Source organism: Mauremys mutica, chromosome 18, assembly GCF_020497125.1.
Source record: "Mauremys mutica isolate MM-2020 ecotype Southern chromosome 18, ASM2049712v1, whole genome shotgun sequence".
NCBI classification, from domain to species: Eukaryota; Metazoa; Chordata; order Testudines; family Geoemydidae; genus Mauremys; species Mauremys mutica.
In genome coordinates this window covers 15,774,326-15,796,316 of record NC_059089.1, presented here as the reverse complement: position 1 = coordinate 15,796,316, position 21,991 = coordinate 15,774,326, and the positions used below count along the sequence as shown (strand labels likewise).

The window sequence follows — 21,991 nt, the reverse complement described above, 5'->3', positions numbered from 1 at the left end:
ATCTTTTAATGATGGTCTTTCAATTGGCTGAAAGGTCACTGGAGAGCAAAGTAAGATGCTGTTCTGCCTTCTATTGGCCAGGTACTCACCCCTGCAAGCCCAGGAGCAAAGGAATGATTTTAGGACCCAAGTTTAAATACCTCATGTTGCAATTTACCAGGGTTTGATAAATTCCTGCAGTCACTGAGGCTACAAGCTGCAGGGTTAGACAGAGATTGGTCTAGTTATCCAAGTATCAGCAAGATACAGCAAGGAGTTCTGAAGCATGCAGCATATCTAGATCTTCGCTGGTTTTAGCTATGTATTGTTTAATGAAGGGGACTTGTTGACACTGGCTGGCATAGCTGGGAGATACAGATACATCCTGTAAGTTCTACCTCTGGATATTTAAAGACTGCAGCTCTTATGAGTTACTTCTAGGCAGCACACTGTGGCTCTGAGTTAAAGGAGTAACATTCCTGGATTGATGACTGGCAACTGGGCTGGGAGAACAGACCAGGATGAGGAGTTTGTCAGATGGATTTCAGCTGGAGCTTTACAGACCATGCTGTAAAGTCACAGCTTCAGTTGATATTAACCCTCCTGTGCAGATTCTCAATCAAGGTCTGAGCTGAGTTCATGGATAGGGCGATGAAGCCAGGCACACTCCTGCTGTGAGGAGCTGACTGGCAGGGGCTTGCTCTTGAATTTATTGCATGGTGTCTGCTCTGATGATTTGTTAGCATGGGCATTGCCTGTGGGGTTCCTGGGATGTGGCACGGATGGCATGAAGAGCAATGAAAAGTAAATAACCATTGCAGGCCCCTCTTGATTTAATGTTTGCTTTGACATTTCCAGCATGGCTGACTTCACTTTTTAAGCTTGACCAGTGTCATTCTGTAAGCGCTAGTCCTTGCAGGTCACAGACTTAAGGCCTCAGTTCAGAAGATGAAGTTTTGAGCAATATGGATCTGGAGAAAAAGAAGCTATTAAAAGGTGACAGATTTAGTTCATCGCTAAGGTTTTCAAAGTGAGGCACTGAAGTGAAAGTTGTCTGTTGTTCAGAGGTTCTGAGCACTGCAGCTCCCCACTGACTTTAGCCAGGGTCATGGGTGCTCAGCACCTTGGCATAGCAAGTACTTTTATTTAGGTGCCTGACTTTGGAAATGTTGGCCTAGAGAGTTAGTTTACATAAGCAACGAATCCCATTAGCCAACTGGAAACAATCTCAATCTCAACCATCAGATCTTCAGCTAGGTTATCCACTAGCCACCTTGCCATTCACCACTTAGTGCCTGCCTGCCTTCCAATCAGAGAAATCCAGCTATGCAACCCTCCTGAATATTTCAGGGGAAAACCAGTCTTGCCTTGCTTTCTAATCTGGAGTGGGGGGTGAAAGGAGGAGAAGCCAGCTATCCCAGTCTTCCTAAAATTTAAATCCTAATTCCTCTAAACACTTAATTGTAAGCATGTGCTTAATCCCCATTGACTTAACTTTAAGCATGTGTGTAAATGCTATACTTTATAGGGATGGTCTTAAGTACATTTTAAAGGTCAGCATGTGTTTGTGTGTTTTTCTGCATTGGGGCCAAAAGGAAGAGAAGAGAAAAATTGCATTTGTGGATGCTTGTACAGCATCAATTTGATGGCTAAAAGTAAATTGGAGGGAACAATAGCCCTCTCTCATACTAAGAAGAAGAAAGTTATGATTTTTAAAGGTTCTCTTTTTGACAATCAGTATTTTTATGTCAACAGCACAATAGCTATAACAACTTAAATACAGATCCCAAAAATCTCCATTGTTCTTTACAATCCAAACCATATTTGCTACTTATGTTGTCTTCAAAAGTGCAATTACTTTAACGAGGTATCCAAACACGGATCAGCGCAATCCACAAACATCTGGCAGAGAGTTGCATTAATGTTTCCATTCTGAATTGAATTACATCTCTGCTGTGAATTGTAATATGGAGCATGCCGCGAAGGGCAGCGTTTGAAATTGCATTCCGGGGGATCATTTCCCAGTCCTCCAAAACTAAAAGAAACCAAGAGCATGAATGGCAAGGAAACTAAGCAAATAATGAATATTAAGCAATCGAGAGACAAAGACAGGCATGTGCAAAGGAGAACATTTCAAAGGCAAGAGAGCTGTGAGAACAATCAGCCCTTGTGGTAAAGTCCTATAGAATGACAACTCCCATTGATTTAATCTCTATCAGATTATTTAGGTATTGTCCATAAAAGAAATATAACAACCTATATGCTACTAAAGAACTGGTTTGAAAGGAAAGATCAGTGGAGGGTGTGAGTAGTTAAGTTAGCTGCAGAGCACCAGCAGACACTGGCTTCAAATGCAGCACCCTAATAATCTGACATCTAGCTGATACAGAAGTACTGCTACAAGGGCCTGTACTAGAGATCAAGACATCAACACAGCTTCTTCACTTGATACTGGCTCCCCATCTCCCTCCACCAGCACTCCCTGGTTTAGAGTGACTTTCGGCAGGGCTGTGTTGTCATTGTTAGTTCTTGGTACTCTGATGTGGTCTGAAGTCTGGGTTTCCTCAGGCACGAGTGGAATTCCCGAACGCAGGAACATAAAGGAGAAACCAACTGGTCTGGGGGGCTGCTGGGTTTGACATCTGGAGAGGAAATGCAGCCCAATGATGCCAAATGAAATTTCTATAACATATGGTACGTCATTCTGGGAGAGCGCTAGTGGTAGTGCATTTGCAGAAGTTAACTGTCTTCCTGTTGTATCGCACCAGAGAGACTGATACTCCCTTGCTTCCTCCTTGTCTAGCTCCAGCAAGGTGGCCTCTAACACCACTGGGGTTAGTTTCACCTTTAGAAAGGGGTCGTTCCCACTCTAATAGAGCAATGGTTTCCTGCCCTTGGTCTTTCTTCCAAGACAATCATTTAATATATTAACACAGCGGCTTGGGCCTGAAGACAAGGTCTCATCCACTCCACAGCTTATCCCCCGAGCAAGTCCAGTCCTTTTAAAAGCTGAATCCATTCTAGAATCCTTCTCTTCCTCCACAGCAGGAAAAACCTCCCACTGGACATTTTAAACAGTAAATAAACCATTAGCCACTCTAGTTCCACTTGCTTAAAAAATGGTGTTTCACCCTGTAAGACGCTAAATATCCCCTTATTCAGCTCTGACAGCATCAGGGCAGCAGAGAAGGTAAAAACTGGTGTTTTTTTCTCCCAGTGGCCTGATTCCTCTAGTCCAGCTAGAACGTAAGAACCATAACAAAATCCTGTGTGAGTCTGAGCCTTATACAAACAAAGAGCCAAGTAGCACAGTTGCACACAGCTGGCTGCTGAAAGAACTGACTTGGCTCCATGGAATGGGGTTGGTGTTCCAGAATTGGAAGCTGAGAGAGAGAGAGGCAGGCACTTGGATCCCTTTTCTGCCCTTATATGGATCAGGGCACTGAAGATTTACACCCCAACGAGACTCTTTGATGTTCTCCAAGGAATATCTGTGGAGCCTGTGCGGGCGGCAGGGTGGGGCTCATTCACATGTCATTGTTCATTCAGATCTGCTCTGCAGTCTTTCATCGAGGTAATTCCCAGATTCATTCACAACCTTCCTTGGAATCCATGTCTTCAGTTCCTCATTAGTCATGCTCACAGATTTGCTGACCAATCCCGTTAATTCACACCATGTAACACAGAGACTCCCCAGCTCCCGAGAGAACTCTTCAGAGAGGAGGAGCGCAGGAATTACAACACTAGGGCTTCCCTTAATGCAGGGCCGGCTTTAGGTCGATTCGCACGATTCCCAGGAATTGGGCCCCATCGTCTAAGAGGGTCCCGTGCCTTAGGGGCCTTTTTTTTTTAAAAAAAAAAACACTCACCCTGGCAGCGGTCAGCTCTGCTGGGGCCTTTGGCAGCCCCGCTCCCCTAGCCAGAGTGCGGCAAGCCCCACGGCCCCGGCCGGAGCTTTGGCCGGAGCACGGCAGCCCCATGGCCCCGCTCTCCCGGCTGGCAATCCGAAGTGCTGGCGAAGACTGGGAGCGCCGCCCCCAGGAATCGGGCCCCGCACTTGCTAAAGCCGGCCCCGCCTTAATGCAAGGGTAGGAGAAAAGGAAGTTTTCCCAGCCAAAGACAAAAAATTAAACATCATGACATATCTGCCGGGTGGGGCATTATTTGATGTCCTTCTAGCAGTGCTTTTAAAACTTAAAACAATTCAAGGTGACATAGCCCTGTGGTTATAAAACTTTCTAATCAGGTGATCCCATCCCAGCTGCCTGGGGAACAGATTAGCTATGGCATAGGGAAATGCCCACGAGTGCTTGCTGTCCTACATTCTCCAAGCAGGCGTTGCTACAGAGAATGGCATAGGAGTGTGGGCTGTGGGGAGGAAGTAGAATTTAGGGTTGCTCCAGACCTAGACTGAAATATATGAAAACAAACCTTTTAAGATCCTTGGAAGGAAGACCTTACAGTGATGTGATGTATTATGTTCTTGGGGTCGTCAACAAAAAACGCATCCAATCACTCACTGCTAATGCTTTGGACACATCAACTGGACAAGGAAAATCAATCTAAGCCCGAACTGGCTTTCATTCAACATGAGCAGGAAGAGCAAGTTCTAATTTCCTAACTGGTATATGGAGCTTTCAGAAATATTTATGCTACGTAATATGTATTTCTGCTACAACAAGTGATGCTATTTTATATCACTAGCCAGTCTCAACTCCCAGGTGACGGCTATCCAAAGCAAGAATAGGAATTCACGTCTCCCTTTGTATTGTGGTAGCATGTAAAGGCCGCGATCAGAATTGGGACCCATTGTGTCCAAGAACATGGTAAGTCATAGATCCAGCCCCAAAGAACTTATACTCCAATTAGAGCATGACTCCAAACGCATCTTCCTCACTACCACTGCAGAACCTAGCTAACGAGTGAGACTAAACCAAGTAGACTAAAATGGAAGGAATCTGGAAAGCAGGAGATGCACTTGCCTTATTGTTACTCTGCCCGAGTCTCTATTTTTCTGCCTTGCTGGTGCTCTGTACTTTGGTAATATTTTGTGGCAACTAATTTCACAGCTGGAGTTAAGTGCCTGCAGTCATGACAGCACACTGAGACCATCTTTATCATCCTTCAGTTAAATCACTACACTCTGCCCCTCTCAGCTCTTCCTCCCCAACCCCCCAGGAAAATGAAGGCAGCGTCTCTGGTCTTTTAGCTACAGCTTTTATCCCTTGCTGAAATCCTGCATCACTGGACTCGACCCACATCTTCACCAGCTGTGCCCATCATCCCTATGTGGCACTGTAGCTAGCAGGAAAACATGATGAGCACATTTTAGGTTCTTGGCTTTCTCGGAAATGCCATGCCAAGCCACTGACCTCTAGGCTAACAAAGCCCTTTATATATTTTACTTGCATTCACCTCTTCTTTAAGAAACCTCTCTCACTGACGTAACAGCCGCTTTCCTCCTCGACACTCAGTAACTCACCATCAAGAGCAACATCCCACCATCCTGAGCCCATCTCCAGCCCTTAGTTGTCTTTATTCCAAGGAACTAGCCACCTAAATTTCTACATCAAAAGGTCAGAGCGGAGAGTTGTAAGAATCGTTACTAAGTTAGTAACTGCTTACCCGACGGCCTTTTGCTCCTCTTATACCTGGGGGTCCCCGGACTCCAGCAGGGCCCTACAACAAGAAAAGGAAACAAATTGAAGACAAAATAAGAACACACAGGAACCAAACAACAACAAAAAAAAGTAGCTGCTGGATGAGAAGATGACTGTGACACACAAAGAACAGATGTGTCAGCTGCACATCTGCAGAAAAGGGGTCCCTTTTCTGATCATTGCCACAAATTAAAATGGTGTACTCTGCTGGGATTTGTAAAGTCCTACCCCAGAAGTCCTTGCCCATCCCAAACAATGTAGGAAAAACAAATCCTTTGCAGGGAGTAACATTCTATTGGATAACGAGTTCCCCACTTAAAATTCCAAAGAGCTAAATCTTTTCAGGGAAATGGGGGACGTTGAACTAACCTAACTTTGTAACTTATTACTGAACCTGTGTATTAAAGCATGAGAAGAACCAGAAGTGGGGGATGGTGAGGAATTTACAAGCCTGGATGGGTCGCAGTTGAGGACGGTTTCCTATCTGTTAGCTATACCTCTGTTACTGACCCCTTGTAGGGTTAGCCCATCACCAATTCTGCTGAGGCTCAGTGAGCTGCTTTGGCCTTTAGAAATGTTTGCTGCTGAGAACAAACAATGAAATAAATAAATAAATGCCATGGGTTTTGCTTAAAAAGTAAATAAAAGATTGTTTGGAGGTGAAATGAGCTGCAGCAGTGGCATTAGTAAGTATGGATTTAATATGAGGAGATAATTTGATTTTATTTCCTGGCTTTGCTGGGAAACTGGCTTACCTAAATAGGACTTCAATTTAAGAAACAAAATCGCCTGTTTGGAGAAAATATTTCATCTGGATGAATCTGCTGGTTATTTTCCAGGAGGAAAACAAGTTATTGGAGGAGGTTATAGAGCTACCCGCCTCAGGATGCGCCAATGCAGCGAATCTCACTCCAAGGACTCCGGAGACGCATGCTGCTTCCATCGGGTAAAACTGTGCTGCCCTTCTGCTGAGTAGCACCTTACTCTGCAAGCTGCCCCATTGGTTTCCATGGTGCTACTTGTGATGTCACGTGCTACCCTGTGTCACTAAGGGCAGCACAATCGGACCCCTCCGCAATTGGCAGCTCTTTGCTAGGAGGCTATTGTAGATCCTGCCCTCTTATGACAGATGAAGAAGAGACAGAACGTATGGACTTCTTTCTCCTTCAATCCCTCACACAGATGCAGCCAGGCAGGACTGCCTGCCAGTGCTCAGGAGAACACAAGGAAGTACACCTGGCTAATGCACTGGCCTGGGCACTGTTGCTCAAAGGTGCATGGTCTGCTGGCTAAAGGGATAGCCAATGTCCCACCCACAATGCAGACACTGCTGTCATGGCAAGTGCAGCGCTGCTCAGAGGACCAGTGAGCAGCACGCTGCTGAGGGCTACCTTGAGCCATCGTATCCTCTAACTGCAGGGGGGCTGTTGAGTTGGCTGCATGGCCTGCACTGCCCCTCTCATTTACCCTGTGTGATTTCCCGGGCCCTACCCTCAATGCTGCAGGTCGACCCTTCTGATAACCCGGGGGCAGCTCTTTAATTTCAGTCCTAGGGACACACATCTAGAGACAGGTTTCAGAGTGGTAGCCGTGTTAGTCTGTATTAGACAGACTACTCCCACGTCATGCTACCGCAGAGAGTCTTAAATGGCTGGAGACCAGGCATCAGCTGTCTGCAGCTGGCAGGGAGAGCGACCAGCAGGATCTGTGAACTCTCTCTGAGGGGGCACGGCTGTCGTAAGCCTCCAGAAGATAAACCCTTGGCACCGACTGGGCATTTCACCACAGAAATCCGACTCCCAGCACAAAACAATTAACCAGCTAGTGAAAATTCACATACATAGTGGGAAATCTGTTCCTGCACTCCCCTCCTCCCCCTACAACTGCCTCCCGGCTCCTTCCAACCAGCTACAGCCTTCCCTCCTGCAGGGCAGTTCGGCCTTCGGCCCAGCACGGGCACCGGCCAACCGCACTCCACTCACCCCAGACTAAAATCCATCCCTTGCTCCTCTCTCAGCTGCTGCCTTAGTAGAGTTACTCTTCCAGATAAAGGGCCCGACGGGGGCCAGCTGCTGTGTATGGTGCACAAGTGCCTATTCCAGCACAGGGCTCCAAAGCAGCAGCAGGACAGCTCCCTGCCTTGCCGGGAACCAAGTGAGCACAGAGGGATCCCTTGAGTAATGCCTTTAACTAATGAGCACAGGGCCCATCTAAATGCTCAGGGGTTGGATGCAGGGTTTCGGCCCAGTACATTAGACAGCAACGAGCGGCAAAAGTTAGGACCCCCGGGGATCCAGAGCCTCTGTTGCCTTCCAAGGATGCTTAAATCCTCCTCCAAACCTCAGGGGACTTATGAGCCAGAGCCACTAGGTAGTGGTACTGTGGTGGTGGAGACTCTGCAGCAAACTCTGATGGTCACTATATGAACACTTGCAACGTTATCACTGACAGCCAGCTTAATGCAATGATCACAGCTGCTAAACACACACTGCTCTGCTGCCTTATTGGGTGAGCTGGTTTTCGGATACCCATGAGCCTTGGAGACATGCTAAACCAGGGGTCAGCAATCTTTCAGAAGTGGTGTGCCGAATCTTCATTTATTCACTCTAATTTAAGGTTTTGCATGCCAGTCATACATTTTAACGTTTTTAGAAGGTCTCTTTCTATAAGTCTATAATATATAACTAAACTATTGTTGTATATAAAGTAAATAAGGTTCTTAAAATGTTTAAGAAACTTCATTTAAAATTCAATTAAAATGCAGAGCTTCCAGGACCGGTTGCCAGGACCCGGGCAGTGTGAATGCCACTGAAAATCAGCTCGCGTGCCGAAGGCTGCTTACCCGTGTGCTAAACAAATGCCAGATGAGTTCACCACGGTAAGAAAACAAGCAAATATCGGACACTTCGCCAAGCCTTGCATTTCTCTGACCACATTCCCCATTAAGAGCTGAAGCAGATGCTTGCCAGCAAGAGTCCAAATAAGCCATTTGGCACGATCTCTCTCAGCGAGACCGGGGGATGCTTCTGGGAGCTTCAGCAAACCTCCTTCCGCATGTTTGCTGAATCGGGGCCCAGAGCAAGGGGGGTGGCTGCTGCAATGCACTGTGTGTTCTCAGCCCAGGGCTGGAGGTGCTCAACACCAGCCCCTTAGACTGTATTTACACTTACAAGGGCCCTGGCCCTGAAAGCTGCTCTGTGGGGGTGTGGGACTCTTGTACCGGCTCAGAGCTCTCCTTTGTCTCATCTCCTCGCCACCTCATAAGCACTGGCCCATTTTAGCATCGCTTTCCATGCCACCCGCTCTTGATCTCCCATGTACCATCTCTTCACCAGGGTCTCTCATTCACAAATTGCCATTCAAACCCAGTGCCAACTGGAAGAGGACTGCCTTGGGTCTGACCCATGACACCAGGTATATGAGACGCTGACTCTCTTTCCCACTAGTTACAAGATGACTAGGCTTTACTTACTGGTGGTCCAGGAGCTCCTGAGAAACCAATTCCTCCGGGCGTCCCGGGATGCCCCTAAAAGACAAAGGAAGATGACGACACATGGCAGGCGTTCTCTGGAAATCTTCCCCTACTTCCTTTTTCTGTGGGAAGAGCAGGGGGTGATAGAAGCTAGGGCAGCATCAGTCACTTGCCAGCTCAAGCAACTTCTGCTCGGGTAAAAGAGCTGAGGGCCAGGTTGTCAAGGCTCAGCACCCACAGTTGGACCCAGATTTTCAAAAGAGCTCAAACTATTGGGGACTGAGCAGGTCTGAACTTCTGGCTTTTAAAGTCTTGGCCCAGGGCACAAAAGGAGCTAGTGTCAGAGGCAAGACGGGAATCCAGGAGTTCCTGGCCCTCAGACAACTAGACTACACCTTTCCATCGGGCAGCACTTCAGATATTGCAGCGTACTAGTGGTTAAGTTATCTTTGCCTCATGAGACAGACCCCATGTTTGCTGACCTGCAGGACATGCTGAAAACCACCACTGCTCTCACGCTTTCAAAGAGGGAACGGACTGAGGTGTAAACAGAGTGGCCAATGTGGATAATCCTGCTAAGGTGGATGGGTGGGAGCGTTTGTAGTTTGATATCAGTCAGTCAAATGCCCATCCCATCTCCACACAGGAAGGAAAAAATTGGAGCTATCAGGGTTTAGCCAACAGACTGGTCGGAGCTGTAATTTACCATGGAACCGTGAGAGATGAGGAGGCCATTAGTCAGAGGGTGAGCGAGAGAATGCAGACTTACTCCTTACCATCGACCCCTTGACTCCTGGTGGGCCCGGTGCGCCGATTGTGCCTCGGTCACCCTAAGAAAGACAATGGCACACAAAGCACAGCAAGTAATTTTGTTAATGAGCATTATGAGCTAATGGGTGGGACAATACTGCAGTTGAAAATCATGAAGCATCCACAAATTGTCTCAACTGCTCCTGCTGCTGTGAACTCATGTGAAGTTGCAATAGCCCATTAATAGCGCTGAGCTTGACAGCGTCTCCCTTCTGATACTGTAGCAGCGAGTGGACTGAACAGTGGCCCCTGGTTTGTCATCTGAAATGACTGTTTAGTGCCAAGAGGCCATCAGGTTACAGCTACTGATTTCCCACAAAAAAATCACAGTAAGAAATTCACCATTGGCCACGTCTGTAGCATCTCAAAGCAGCATACAGCAGTTTCATCAATTCTCAGCGACCCCGAGAGGTGGGTTTTCATGATCTCCATTGAAAAGATGGGGAAGTTGAGGCACAGGAAATGAAAATGACTCACTCAAGGTCCCATAATCGTCCATAGCAGAGCTGGGAACAGAACCCAGGAAGGTATCTCCATACCTCCCCCTCTTATCTGCTATCCCTTCGGGAGTCTCACCCTCACTGCATATTGCTGTGTTTGGAGCAGCATGGTCCTGAAAGCTGTGGAGCTTTGGTGGCGATTCTGAATAGGTGCCACTATTAATGTTGAGAACATGTTTGGAAATTAAGTCCAAGATTTGCAAAAGTAGATTGCAAGCATTTTGGGGCAGGGCCCATCTTTTTGTTCATTGTTTGTACAGCACCTAGCACCAGGGGTTTCTGGTCCATGAACCACCACAGTACAAATAATAAATAATAATTTTGGGTGCCTATGTTTTTGAAGAGTCCAACTTGAGACACCTTAAAGGGGTCTTATGGTCAGAAGGGGCTGAACATCTGTCCTATAAAACCAGGCTTTTTTTTTAAAGGTGTCTCAAGACAGCAGCAAAAATTGAGGCAAATCTTAACCTTAGAGGTTTATGTTATCACACAGAGACGTGTCACCTCTGTTCAATATATCCTTGGCTCCTCCATGTCATGATCTTTGGAGATACAGAAAGCCAGGTGTCTTATAGGTGAGTTATAACTCTTTATCAATACTGCATCATTGTACTTCTGCCTGAATCTACGGTGAAGTGATGTTCGATCTACAGTTCTAACAATAGGTTTACAATTATTCCTGCCTGGATGGATTGGCAACACCTTCAGTGACTCTATGGTCCTCAACTGGTAACACACACCTGAATTCACAGTGTACGTGTGCACACTAGCGGGTTCAGGGGGAGGAGGAGGAGTTACAAACATACTGCCAAGTATATTACACCCAGAATCTGACCTTCCTTCCAATAGTTAGACTATACTGGGAAAATGACTCCTGGATTCTAAATATCTATTAAAAACAAATCCAAAGAGGCTGTTGTCACTAGCTGGACCTTGTGAATCAATTGATAGTGGCAAGCTTTCTTTCTCAATGTATGGATTTTATTAAAGACCTGTTAGCTACATTGTTCTCTTTGACAGTAGTTTGATTCTGTTTGCTTCAGCATTACATTTTGCAGCTTTCTGGATGGAGATTGCTGACACAGCTATGTTAAATGAAAGCATATTTCCCACTTCATTTAGTGCACAGTAACACAGTAAGCTCTAAGATGCAATGCCAGCTGGAATTATGGCTAAGGCTTTGATGTGATGATAGTCACTTTTGTTATCTGTAAATTTGCCTTGGGGGAGAAGAAAAGATCTGGTACAAATTTCAGCTGCACTGAGGATTTCCTAGTGCAGATTTTCATAAGACAGCCTGAGTTTGTCCTGACACTGATGTAACATCATCATATTACAAATGCTGAATTCCACCATGAAGGTTGGTTTTGTAATTCACACACTCGACTGGAACTCAGCATACCTGGGTTTAATTTCTGGCTCTTCCAACAGACTTTCTGTGTAACCTTGGGCAAGTCACTTAATCTGTGCCTCAGTTCCCTTTCTATAAAATGAAGTTAACATGTAATTTCTTCCACCCTTTGTCTGCCATGTCCATTTCAACTGTAAACTCTTTTTAGGCTAGGATTGTCTCATACACTATATGCACAACACCTAGCACAGTGGAGTCTCTAGGTTTTAGCGTAATATAAGGAATAAAGTTTGTTCCAAGACAACACAACATAAACAGAATGATGTCCTGACACCACGACTTTGCTCCTCAGACTTTTGTCCTCTGGGACAATCATGAAAAGGGGGGAGGGTACAGTATAATGTACCATTTTATATTTGTATTAACCTTAGGGCTGGACTGCTAGCATGCTAGAGGGTGTTAGCATTACTAACGTGTGCAGTGCAACAACACTGTCTTGCTGACAACAAAGAGAACTTCAACTCTGTCTACTGTTTATGCACCGTCCATGTTCTATATCTAATTAATGTAAATGGTGTTAAGATTGGCATCTGCTTAGTTCCATATCTACAGTACTATGATCCCTTTGCATCTGAGATTCACTAACAAATCCTGAAGGCCTTCCTCAGGCCCCGATCCTGTGGCATTCATGGGGAACTGTGCATGGGCACAGGGATATGCAATGCAGGGATCAGTTTGCAAGCTGCACTCCCATTTGCTTCTGCTTTGTCCGAGGTACGGAGTGAAGGACTGGGCCTCACATTCCCAGAGATGCAGTGACGTGATCAGTGATGCTGGTGCATTAATGAGGTGAGCTCTCAAAGCCTGGTAAAGCTCAACCTCTCTTTGAATCACAGGCTTGGGAGGGGAGGCAACATTTGCCAGAGAGAAAAGGGGAAAAAGACAGTTGGGAATGTTATTTATGGGCTTCTCACAAGGCTATGAATGAATGAGCGAAACTCCCCTCCTGCCCTGGCAATAATTCCTATGTTCAAAAAAATTCGTGACTGTCCCTTTAAAGGAGGAATGAGTGGCAATCCCTCAAGTGAAGTAGAACGTAAGTTTCTGACTGGCACAAGGCTAACTCATCACATCTTGAAATTGCAACATTCTTCACCGCATTTTGAGTTAAGAAATCTAAACTGTTACATTAAATAATGTCACATACTCCCTTTGCTCTCTTCCCAAAAAATAATAGCCAATTTGTTTGCAAACCATTCCTACCTTCTCTCCCACTATTCCAGGTTCCCCGACTGGACCGATGAAACCCATCAGACCCTGAGGAGAACAGAAGAGTGCAATTAATTTTCTGCTTTATTTCCATAGAGTAAACAATGTATTTGATTTTCCTTGCTAGTGGAATTAGCCCAGTGTCCTTTGTACGCTATTCAGTAGTTCATATTGGCTACTAGAGAGGATAGCGGTGCTCCCAGACATAGGAGTCCCTAATTCAACCAGATGTTTCTGCTTTATGAGACAGTTGGAACTTCAATGCTAGCATCTACGAGAGCCACAAAACACAATACCAGGAACAAATTACTGACTCAGCCAACAGCGTTCGACAGAGAGGCCTAGTTTATGGAGGGTTTTATGTTGCTAACGTTTCCCGACTTTTGCTTCTGTAAGCACAATTCTGCTGGGGATATCAGTGGGGGAAGAGCCAATATAGAAAAGACTCTGGTGACCATCAGCATTTTAACCATCATATTGCGCAGACATGTCTCTGGGTTAGTTAGGATTAAAAAGTCAGCAGCTCCTTGGAGCCCTGTCTGACTAGTGTTGCCATTCTAGGAGCAGCATGGTTGGGATATTTATAGAGAATAAAAGCTAGAGCAGATGCAATTGGAGGGGTTAACAGAACAGTAGATTTGTCACACTAATCAGAAGCCTTCTTGAAAAACAAACCCAGACACAAGATTTTGGGAATGATCATCATTTGGGATGATAAAGAAACAAACAGAATGGCTTTTAATCATGAAGAAAAAAAATGGCTACAGTATGAAGGTATAAACTGAAAATTCTTGAGAAGCTGTTCACATTGTCTGAGTAAAATAGACCCTCCCAACTCAATAAAACTTTAGAAACTGAAGGAAATTTTTCTAGTGGGTTTGCTTTAAATGGAACACTCTATTTTCTCTCTTATTGCAGGGCTGTTGGAGCAGCTAACCACCTTGTTCCTCATCCTGACAAGCTTCGTTACTGTGTCCTTTTTCAGAACCCATAACTGAAGGGATTAATCTCATGTTGAACCACTTCACAACCTGCCAATAGCTGGCATCTGTGGTGTGAATGAAAGCTATGGTCCAGCTTGTATGGCTATAGAGCGCGCCTTGGCTGCTACTGAGAGGCGGTTGCTGAGCAAGTCTGGCAGATCAGTGTCAGACCATTCTAACTGAGCTCATTGGACAGATCCCTAATGTGTTGTTAGGTGGACTCTTGGAGTTTGGCGGTTTAGGGATGCCTCTGTGGAGCTTAAAACTGCTTTGTGAATTTGAGACTCTCCGATCTCTCGCCCCATACTCATGCCTGGTCCACAGAGTTGAGACATTTGGAAAAGGAAGCCATAGGGTGCTGGGAGAGACTTTTAAAAAAATGGGGATTTTCTAAGCCAGTAAAGAGAGGAGGAACAAAAAAACCCCAAACTGGTCCATTCCGGAAATTCTGCACTTCGAGATGGGGTTCACAGAGAGAGCAGTGGACAGTCCCAATGCAGCTCGACAAGAGCTTTCTTTAGTCCTTTGTCCTCATCCCATCCAAATTTAAAGTTCAAGGCTGTTTTGATCTGGGGTTTTGGTTTGATCCATTATGAGAACAGAGGCCAGACGCACATCAGATCTGGATATGAACTTCAAAAGTTCCAGAACCATCCTGACTGTATTCAGGAACATGTTAAGGAGGCAGCATGCGCCAGTGAACAGAGCCAGGAGACCTGAGTTCTGTTCCCAGCTCTGCTGCTGCCACCTCGTTATGCAAACCTGGGCAGTAGTCACTTAACTACTGTTTCAGTTTCCCCAGCTAGCCCCCATACTTCCCCGCCTTCGTGAAGCACTGTCACACGCGCAGGTGCCAAACGCTATGTACATTTGAAGTATTATTAAATCAAAGGCAGTCTCCCCAAATGTTCAGGCTGGTGTCGTCAGGTGAGTTTGAAGAGGGTTATTTGGGAACACTGTCCTGGCAGGATCCATGTCAGGGTTAACTCACAGCAACCCAGGGTAAATTTCAAAGTGTGTGGGGGAGGGAAGAGTCAATCTATTTTATTCACAAGACTTATTTATAATACCCTCCCCCCTCAAGGCACACACTTTTACTTTACGTTTAAAAACATTCTACTGAAATGTCAGGGGGAAAAAAATCACTGTTTTTCCACCCCTGTAAATTCCACTTTGATGGAATGGGGCATTTTCAGATCTCCTGTCAATGTTTCAAACCCTTCATTCCCAGCAGAGGAAAGGCAGGTGGGCTCTGCTTCTGCAATAGATCTTTTCTCAGTGCAGCTTGGTTTCTGTCTCCAGCAAGCAACGGCAGCTATCTACAATCTCTCACTCTTCACAGGTCAGTTTACATTTGCACACTGCTAGAGCATCAAGTGATACCACCTGGTTACAAATCACAGTCCGTGCAGTCAGCTTACAGGTTATGCAACTTCCACAGGAGCCAAAAGTAATCATCCTCCACAGAGTCACGTCCAGGAGAGAGAGAGAGGGGCAAAAAGAGCCAGGCCGTGTACTAAGGAAGAAGAGCCCTAGTTGTGCCTGTGTAGGAGACTCAGTACTGTGGCTATTCAGAGACGTCTAACACTACAGGGGTCTCTCCACTGACTGCTGCTGATTACCCCGAATGCCTCCATGGGCTATATTCTTTTAAATGCAACGAGCGTAGCTGCCACAGGAACTCCTTCCTGAGGTGCAGAGATGAGCCTGTATGGGAACATCTGACCTTGGATTACATTCACTCAGGCCAATCTCTAGGCAGAGCCAGAGGTCAAACACACACGCTCTTCCCGACGTTCTCATTCACTTGGCTGGTCGGTGCAATTGTTCATCATGGTCTGGGACTGGGAGTGATGTCTCCTTGAAAGTGGGTTGTTAAGGAACCAGCTGGAAAGGTGAAGAGCATATCAGAAGTGATTAAGCTTGGAGTGAGATGCCACCTTTAGCAATTTGTCCAGCAGTACACAACAATGACTTGCCAGGAGACTGAGATGCGATCACGTCATGATGCAAACCCAGGCCAATCCCAAAAGATGCCTACCCTCCAGGATGCACAGCTACTCCCTTGGAAGCAGGATGTTGCCAGCTGTTCCTGCAGCTCCTTGGAGGATGGAAGGAAACACAAACTGATTGTACACGTATTGTTTTACTAGGGACGGGGGGCAAGCTCAGTGCAACTTTGGGAACTTGCATTCTCAGTGATCACAAGAAAGCAGGCTACGGACTGAATGCTTGTATTGTAAGCTCTTTGGCTCAGCTCTTTGTTCTGGGAGCTTTGCACAGCGGGGCCCTGGTTCGAGACCAGGGTTCTAATGCACGACTGCAATACAAACAAACAAACCACCACCACTCACAGCTGGACTCAGAAGAAAGCCTGGAACTCAAGCTTGACGTTGTTTCCAGGCTGTTGAATCAGCACCTCGCAGAAGAGCCAGCATCCTCTTCTGCGAGAATTTTAAAATGCTCCCAGCGATACCCCGGTTCAAGTAACTGAAGGAATCCTACTGTGCCAGGATGAATATCAGAAAGAAATACCCAACACCCACACTATGAGACATAGAAAGGTGAAACTGTGTTTATCCTAATGGCCAATTAAGAAAAAGACTGAACTGTTCAACGCAGGGACAAAGGTAAAGATGTGACAATATCTGACCACTAGGTGGCACAGTCAATGGATCAATTATCTTTTCAATCTGACCCAGGTACAAATACATAGTTGATAACTATTAGTTATTTTCAGAGCTTGGACATAAGGCCATAAACACAAAGGCTGGTCTTCTAGCACAGGGTAGAATGATCAAACAACTTAAATGAAGAAGCACATAGGCTGAAAGCCACCGTAAAAGGTAAAAAGTCAAATGTTTCTCAGTTTCCTTGAAAACCCAGTGATTTCAGAGCTTCGCCTTCTCCCACAGGTGAAAAGGCATATGAAATTCAGAGACTAATTAAAGTGTGTCCCACACAACATTATAGGCACCTGCAATGAACAAAGCTATTGATACTGTTGAAAGCAAGGCCATTTTAGAATATTTCCTAAGGGTTGGGTATATAGCCTTCCATGTCAAAATGGATGCCCACCATGGAGCACCAGTTTACATAATGGGAAGTCTTTATGGAAAGAACTTAATAGGATGGCAAGACTGAGAAAACTGAGGAAGCCACTAGCTGGGTCAGTTGGTTGGAAAGTGTGAAAGAAATGTGATACATGTTCGGTGTCCAGGCCTCCTGATGTGAGCAATTTTAGTGCTACAGTGATGGGTTATTGGAACAGAAACTGAGCATTAACCTTGAATAAAGAGTTCAAAGCAGAGTACGAACAATATGTCCCCATGGGATCCTATTTCCATCACAAGTTCATCATCTCAGCCACCGGGAGTGGCGGATGCATTATCACATACATTGCAAATACAAGCAGGCAGGAGACAAACGCTTCACCCTCCACCTTTTGTGGCAGAATGGGGGAAGTAATGAGGGTTGGCTCTTAGTATAGCATCTAGCTCCAGTAAGACATGTAGAGAGATCTCTACACTGGGGGGCATATGTTCTCATTTACAACTCAAGGGAAGACATCATTGCTTCATGTGAACGTAGTAACAAGAGGACTGTGTGTAGCAACATAGCTAGACAGAAGAAGCAGAAGAACCAGTGGTGAAGATCACTTTCAGCACAGGTGTCCCTCTGGCTTTTGCAGCCAGTGTATTAAATGAGACCCTGCCCCATGTCCTGTGTGGATGCAAACAGCACTCTGGAGCCTGGCGGCACCACCATAACACCATCCAGAACCAGCTGGTGAAAGCCATCACGCTGTTCCTGGGGAAGATCACCCTCGATTCGGCCATCCCCGGGACAGACAGCAGACTGCGACCCGACATCGTCGTAATGGATGCAGAAAAAAAGAAGATCCTCATGGTAGATGTCACGGTGCCATTTGAAAACAGGTCACCGGCCTTCCACGAGGCCCGAGCACGGAAGGTGTTGAAGTACACCCTGCTGGCCGAGACCCTGAGAACCCAGGGCTATGAGGTTCAGATATATGCCCTGATCATGGGAGCCCTGGGCTCGTGGGACCCCCACAACGAGCCGCTTCTGAAAGCATGCGGAGTTGGTCGACGCTACGCCCGACTCATGAGACAGCTCATGGTGTCCGACACCATCAGGTAGTCAAGAGACATTTCTATGGAACACATCACAGGACACCGCCAATACCACATTGAGTAATTGAGACCGCCGACCAGGGAAATAACCCACTTCCTTCCCTGATGAACCAAGGGACGCACCCCACCCATGTACTTATTCGCTACACCTATACTGATTTGGACTCCTTATACAGTCCATGGGTGGCATACCCGAGCCCACTTATCCACTGACACTTTAAAAACTCTTGCACCCCAATCTGGTTCTATGCTGGTTATGTGATATGTATGTGTCTCTTCATCCTTGCAGCCGATACCTGTGATCCCCCATAACTCAAGCATGACCCCAGCTGTACTGTACCTTCCCTCTTAACTTGTGTATATTTAATTTTAAACATTAACTTTAATAAAATGTTTAAATCTGTTCTATGATGAGCTAACTTTAGCCTGAGAGAGACTTTTGAAAGCATATACAAACACCACAGTTGTGTCTAGGCAGAACAAGTCCCACTGAATTCATCGGGTAATCTGAAATCACTATGGGGGCTTGGCTCACAATGCTCCTTGCTGGCCAAAATGTGATAGACACACTTAACAGAACACAGGAAACAACAATACATGCCTTAAAATATTACCAAAAGAGCCAATGATGGCAGATACTGACCAGCATATCCATGGGAGAAATGTAGACCTAGATTGCTGTCACTGCTACAAAATGGACCCTGTGTAAAAATATTTTTCCAACCTCCCAGCAACTGCCATGAAATCGAACACAGCAACACACACAACTTCAAGGACCATGTGTAATAATGCACATGAAATCCCAGCAGCAGTGGCTGCATGGATAAAGTCCCACAGTTACCAATCAAGAATGTAAAACATTTACATCGGATGAGGAGTTCAGTATGTCCTGGCTTATCATGCAGCCCTGTTACAATTAAGCTTGTCCCCTTTGCTGCAGCTCGGCAATGAATCATGCACCATTTGAAAAACCCAACCAACAGTAGAACTCAGTGTGAGCACGTGCTCCCAGGCATAGAGCGCCCGCCAGCAGGAACCAATCACTGGCCCCTGGTGTTTTACTGGTTCGTTAGAACTGAAAACAAAACAAACGGAAGCAGAAAGGAATGGAGGGTAATGTACAATAATCCTGTTTAGATGAAAGAAAGGGAAAGTAAAGCAGTAAATATCACTGATTTGGGAGGCCACTCTGACCCGCGCTGTGTGACTTGCATTGAATTTTCTATGTGGTTTTAACCCTCTGCACACCAAAGCTCAGACCCCACTCTCTGGCTTTAGAATTTTCATGCTTCTCTTTGGGCACTGAACCAAAGATATATTTTGACATGTTGGCCAAACACCTGGTCTCGCAAGGAAGATTCACGCACTGCAGTGTCTGTAGACCTGGAAGCAAAGGACCTCACAGCTCAGAAGCACTAGTTCCCCAGAGGAATGATGGTGCAGTGGTTAGGGTGCTACCCTGGGTCTCGGGAGACTTGGGATCAATTCCCTGTTCTGCTACTGACTTACTGTTTGACCTCAGACAAATCACTTAATCTTTGTGTCTCAGTTCCCTCTCTGTAAAATGGGGATAGTAGCACTGCCCTGCTTCCAAAGAAGTGCTGTGCAGGTAAATACATTAAAGCCGGAGGTGCTCAGATACTCTGGTAGTGGGAGCCACGTAAATACCTTACACTGGAATTTGTACCTGGATGTGGGATGCCTGCGGAAGATAGCCACTGACTCTCAGAGGGCATTAGATACAAGTCAGAGACACAGGACTGATGGAAATGGGAGTAAGCCAGACAGTACAGAGCTAGGTTAGCTGTCCTGACCTCAAAGTACTCAGAAATCTTAACAACACTCAGAGAAAGCTGATAATTAGAGAGGGGTCTGCAACAGGCACAAAATCTTCATTGTTGGGTCTTCAAAGGTCAAGTGTACAGCATCACTCTACTCCCCCATGTGACTGGTAAGTAGCTGAACATAATGTCCATCAGGAAGCACCGTAACCAGATGGTGATTAGTTATCCTTTTGTTAACGATGAGGGGAGGCACTGACGTTGCTGCTGGAAGAGAATCTGCTCCTTGTTAAGAGCATAGGTCACGCTCATGCTCTCCCTGCTGCTCCTGCTGACATGGTTGATCATTAGTCTTTATGGTCCCCAGCACAAGGCAGGCAGGGGGTCTTTGCCCCCGAGGCACCTTCCCCCCCGGTTTGTTATTCTGTCTCCTGCAGGGGGAAGGCAGGTGTCTCCTCGCCTCTGGTGTCGTCATGGTTTGGTTTCTGCCTCCGGCACGGACACTCAGGCAGTTCCCGTCCCTGGGGCCTGTTTTCACACAGTTCAGTAAGGAATGGGGAAGGCTGGTGTTTTGGCCCTTGTGGTGTCTTTGCTCACTCAGTTTCTGTCTCCACCTGCTGGCAAGGAAGGGTTAAACCGTGCACATCCAGGCTGGAGGGGGTGGGGAGCTGCGCAGCTGGAGACCTTTCAGCATTCAGAGAGCAACCTCTAGTGAATTTCCTGAGTCAGTTTCTTTGCAATGGAGATGTAAGGAATCAGGGGCCACCATACAGGGCTTAAAAACTCCCGGCGAATGCTCAAGTAACACTGGAAATCTTTCCAAAACTTCCATGTTTGCTTAAACAGACGGACCCGAAAGGAGAGTGCTTGAGCCTAGCGAGGAGATGTATATGTGATCTTATTTCACACCATCACGCTGGCTGCTTCGAACCAGAGGCAGTTGCTACTGAGTGCCTAGCAGCAACTCTGAAAAGCCTCATCGCTGACACCGAAGCTATGGGGGCCTCTCAGACAGCACCTTTGCCTGGGAGAGGCAGGAAATCGGGGAAGATCAGATCTTTCATGGGCTGGAAATCTGGGGTATAGTTTTCCCCCCCACCACCACAGCTCTATGAAAAAGCCCCAGTATTGGCTTGCCCTGACCTCCCTGTGGGAGGGGGAGGAGAGGAAATACTCTAAGCATTGTCTAGCAAAGGTGTGCTAGGAAAGGAGGTAATTTATCACGAACCTGGTGTGACGTTTTTGTTCTAATGACGTAACTGGTAAGGAAACAGATTTTTTTTTCTAGACAGAGACTAATTGAGTAAAAATAGTCCAGCCAGCTTTCAGATCCCTGTGCTGGCTTCAGTATCAGCAGAGACCAGCTGTATTTTCTTTTCACTGAATGGGGCCTTTAGTTTTTATTCAGAGTCATCCTTGAGGGACTTAAGGAATAATAATCATGATACTCTGTCCTGCTGCACTACCTTCCAGCTGAGGATCTCAAAGCACTTTCTAAACTTTCATAATTATTTGCAATACAACAGCACCTAGAGTTCTCAATTGATATCAGAGCCCAGCATACGTAGAACTAGAGTTCTGCAAATCCACAGATCTCCTGTCTATATCCACAGATATCTGCCAATGCCAATCATTTTTGTGGATCGGATGTGGATACAAACTGTGTGTCCACGCAGGGCTCTAGGTAACTGGGTTCAAAAAAAGAATGAGAAGTTCATGGAGGATAAGTTAGTCACTGGCTATTAGCCAAGGTGATCAGGGGCACAATCCCATGCTTTGGGTGTCCCTGAGCCAGAACACTCAATAATTGTCCTGTTCGGTTCATCTCTTCTGCAGCATCTGGCACTGGCACTTGTCTGAAGACAAGATACTGGGCTGGATGGGCCATTGGCCTGACCCCGTATGACTGCTCTTATGTTCTAGAAGCTGTACAAAGTAAGAACTGAGAGCAAGAGATTGTCCCTGCCCCAAAGAGCTTACACTTTAAATTGATTATGCCTCGTACTGCCACCTGCAGTGGGGATTACCCTTC

At 46.1% G+C, this 21,991-nt stretch overlaps 1 protein-coding gene across 17 annotated transcripts in view; it reads right to left on the bottom strand.

Moving 5' to 3' along the window:
- The window catches only part of LOC123352512 (collagen alpha-1(XXVII) chain B-like), a 287,024-nt gene that overhangs the window by 76,046 nt on the left and 188,987 nt on the right, over positions 1-21,991 (bottom strand). For all 17 annotated transcript variants that reach the window (XM_044992754.1, XM_044992742.1, XM_044992753.1 and 14 more), the window contains 4 exons: positions 13,036-13,089; positions 9,888-9,941; positions 9,112-9,165; positions 5,605-5,658 (listed from right to left, as the gene is read on the bottom strand). In XM_044992754.1, coding sequence (XP_044848689.1) covers positions 5,605-5,658; positions 9,112-9,165; positions 9,888-9,941; positions 13,036-13,089 — 216 coding nt within the window. The remainder of the gene's footprint in view (positions 1-5,604; positions 5,659-9,111; positions 9,166-9,887; positions 9,942-13,035; positions 13,090-21,991) is intronic.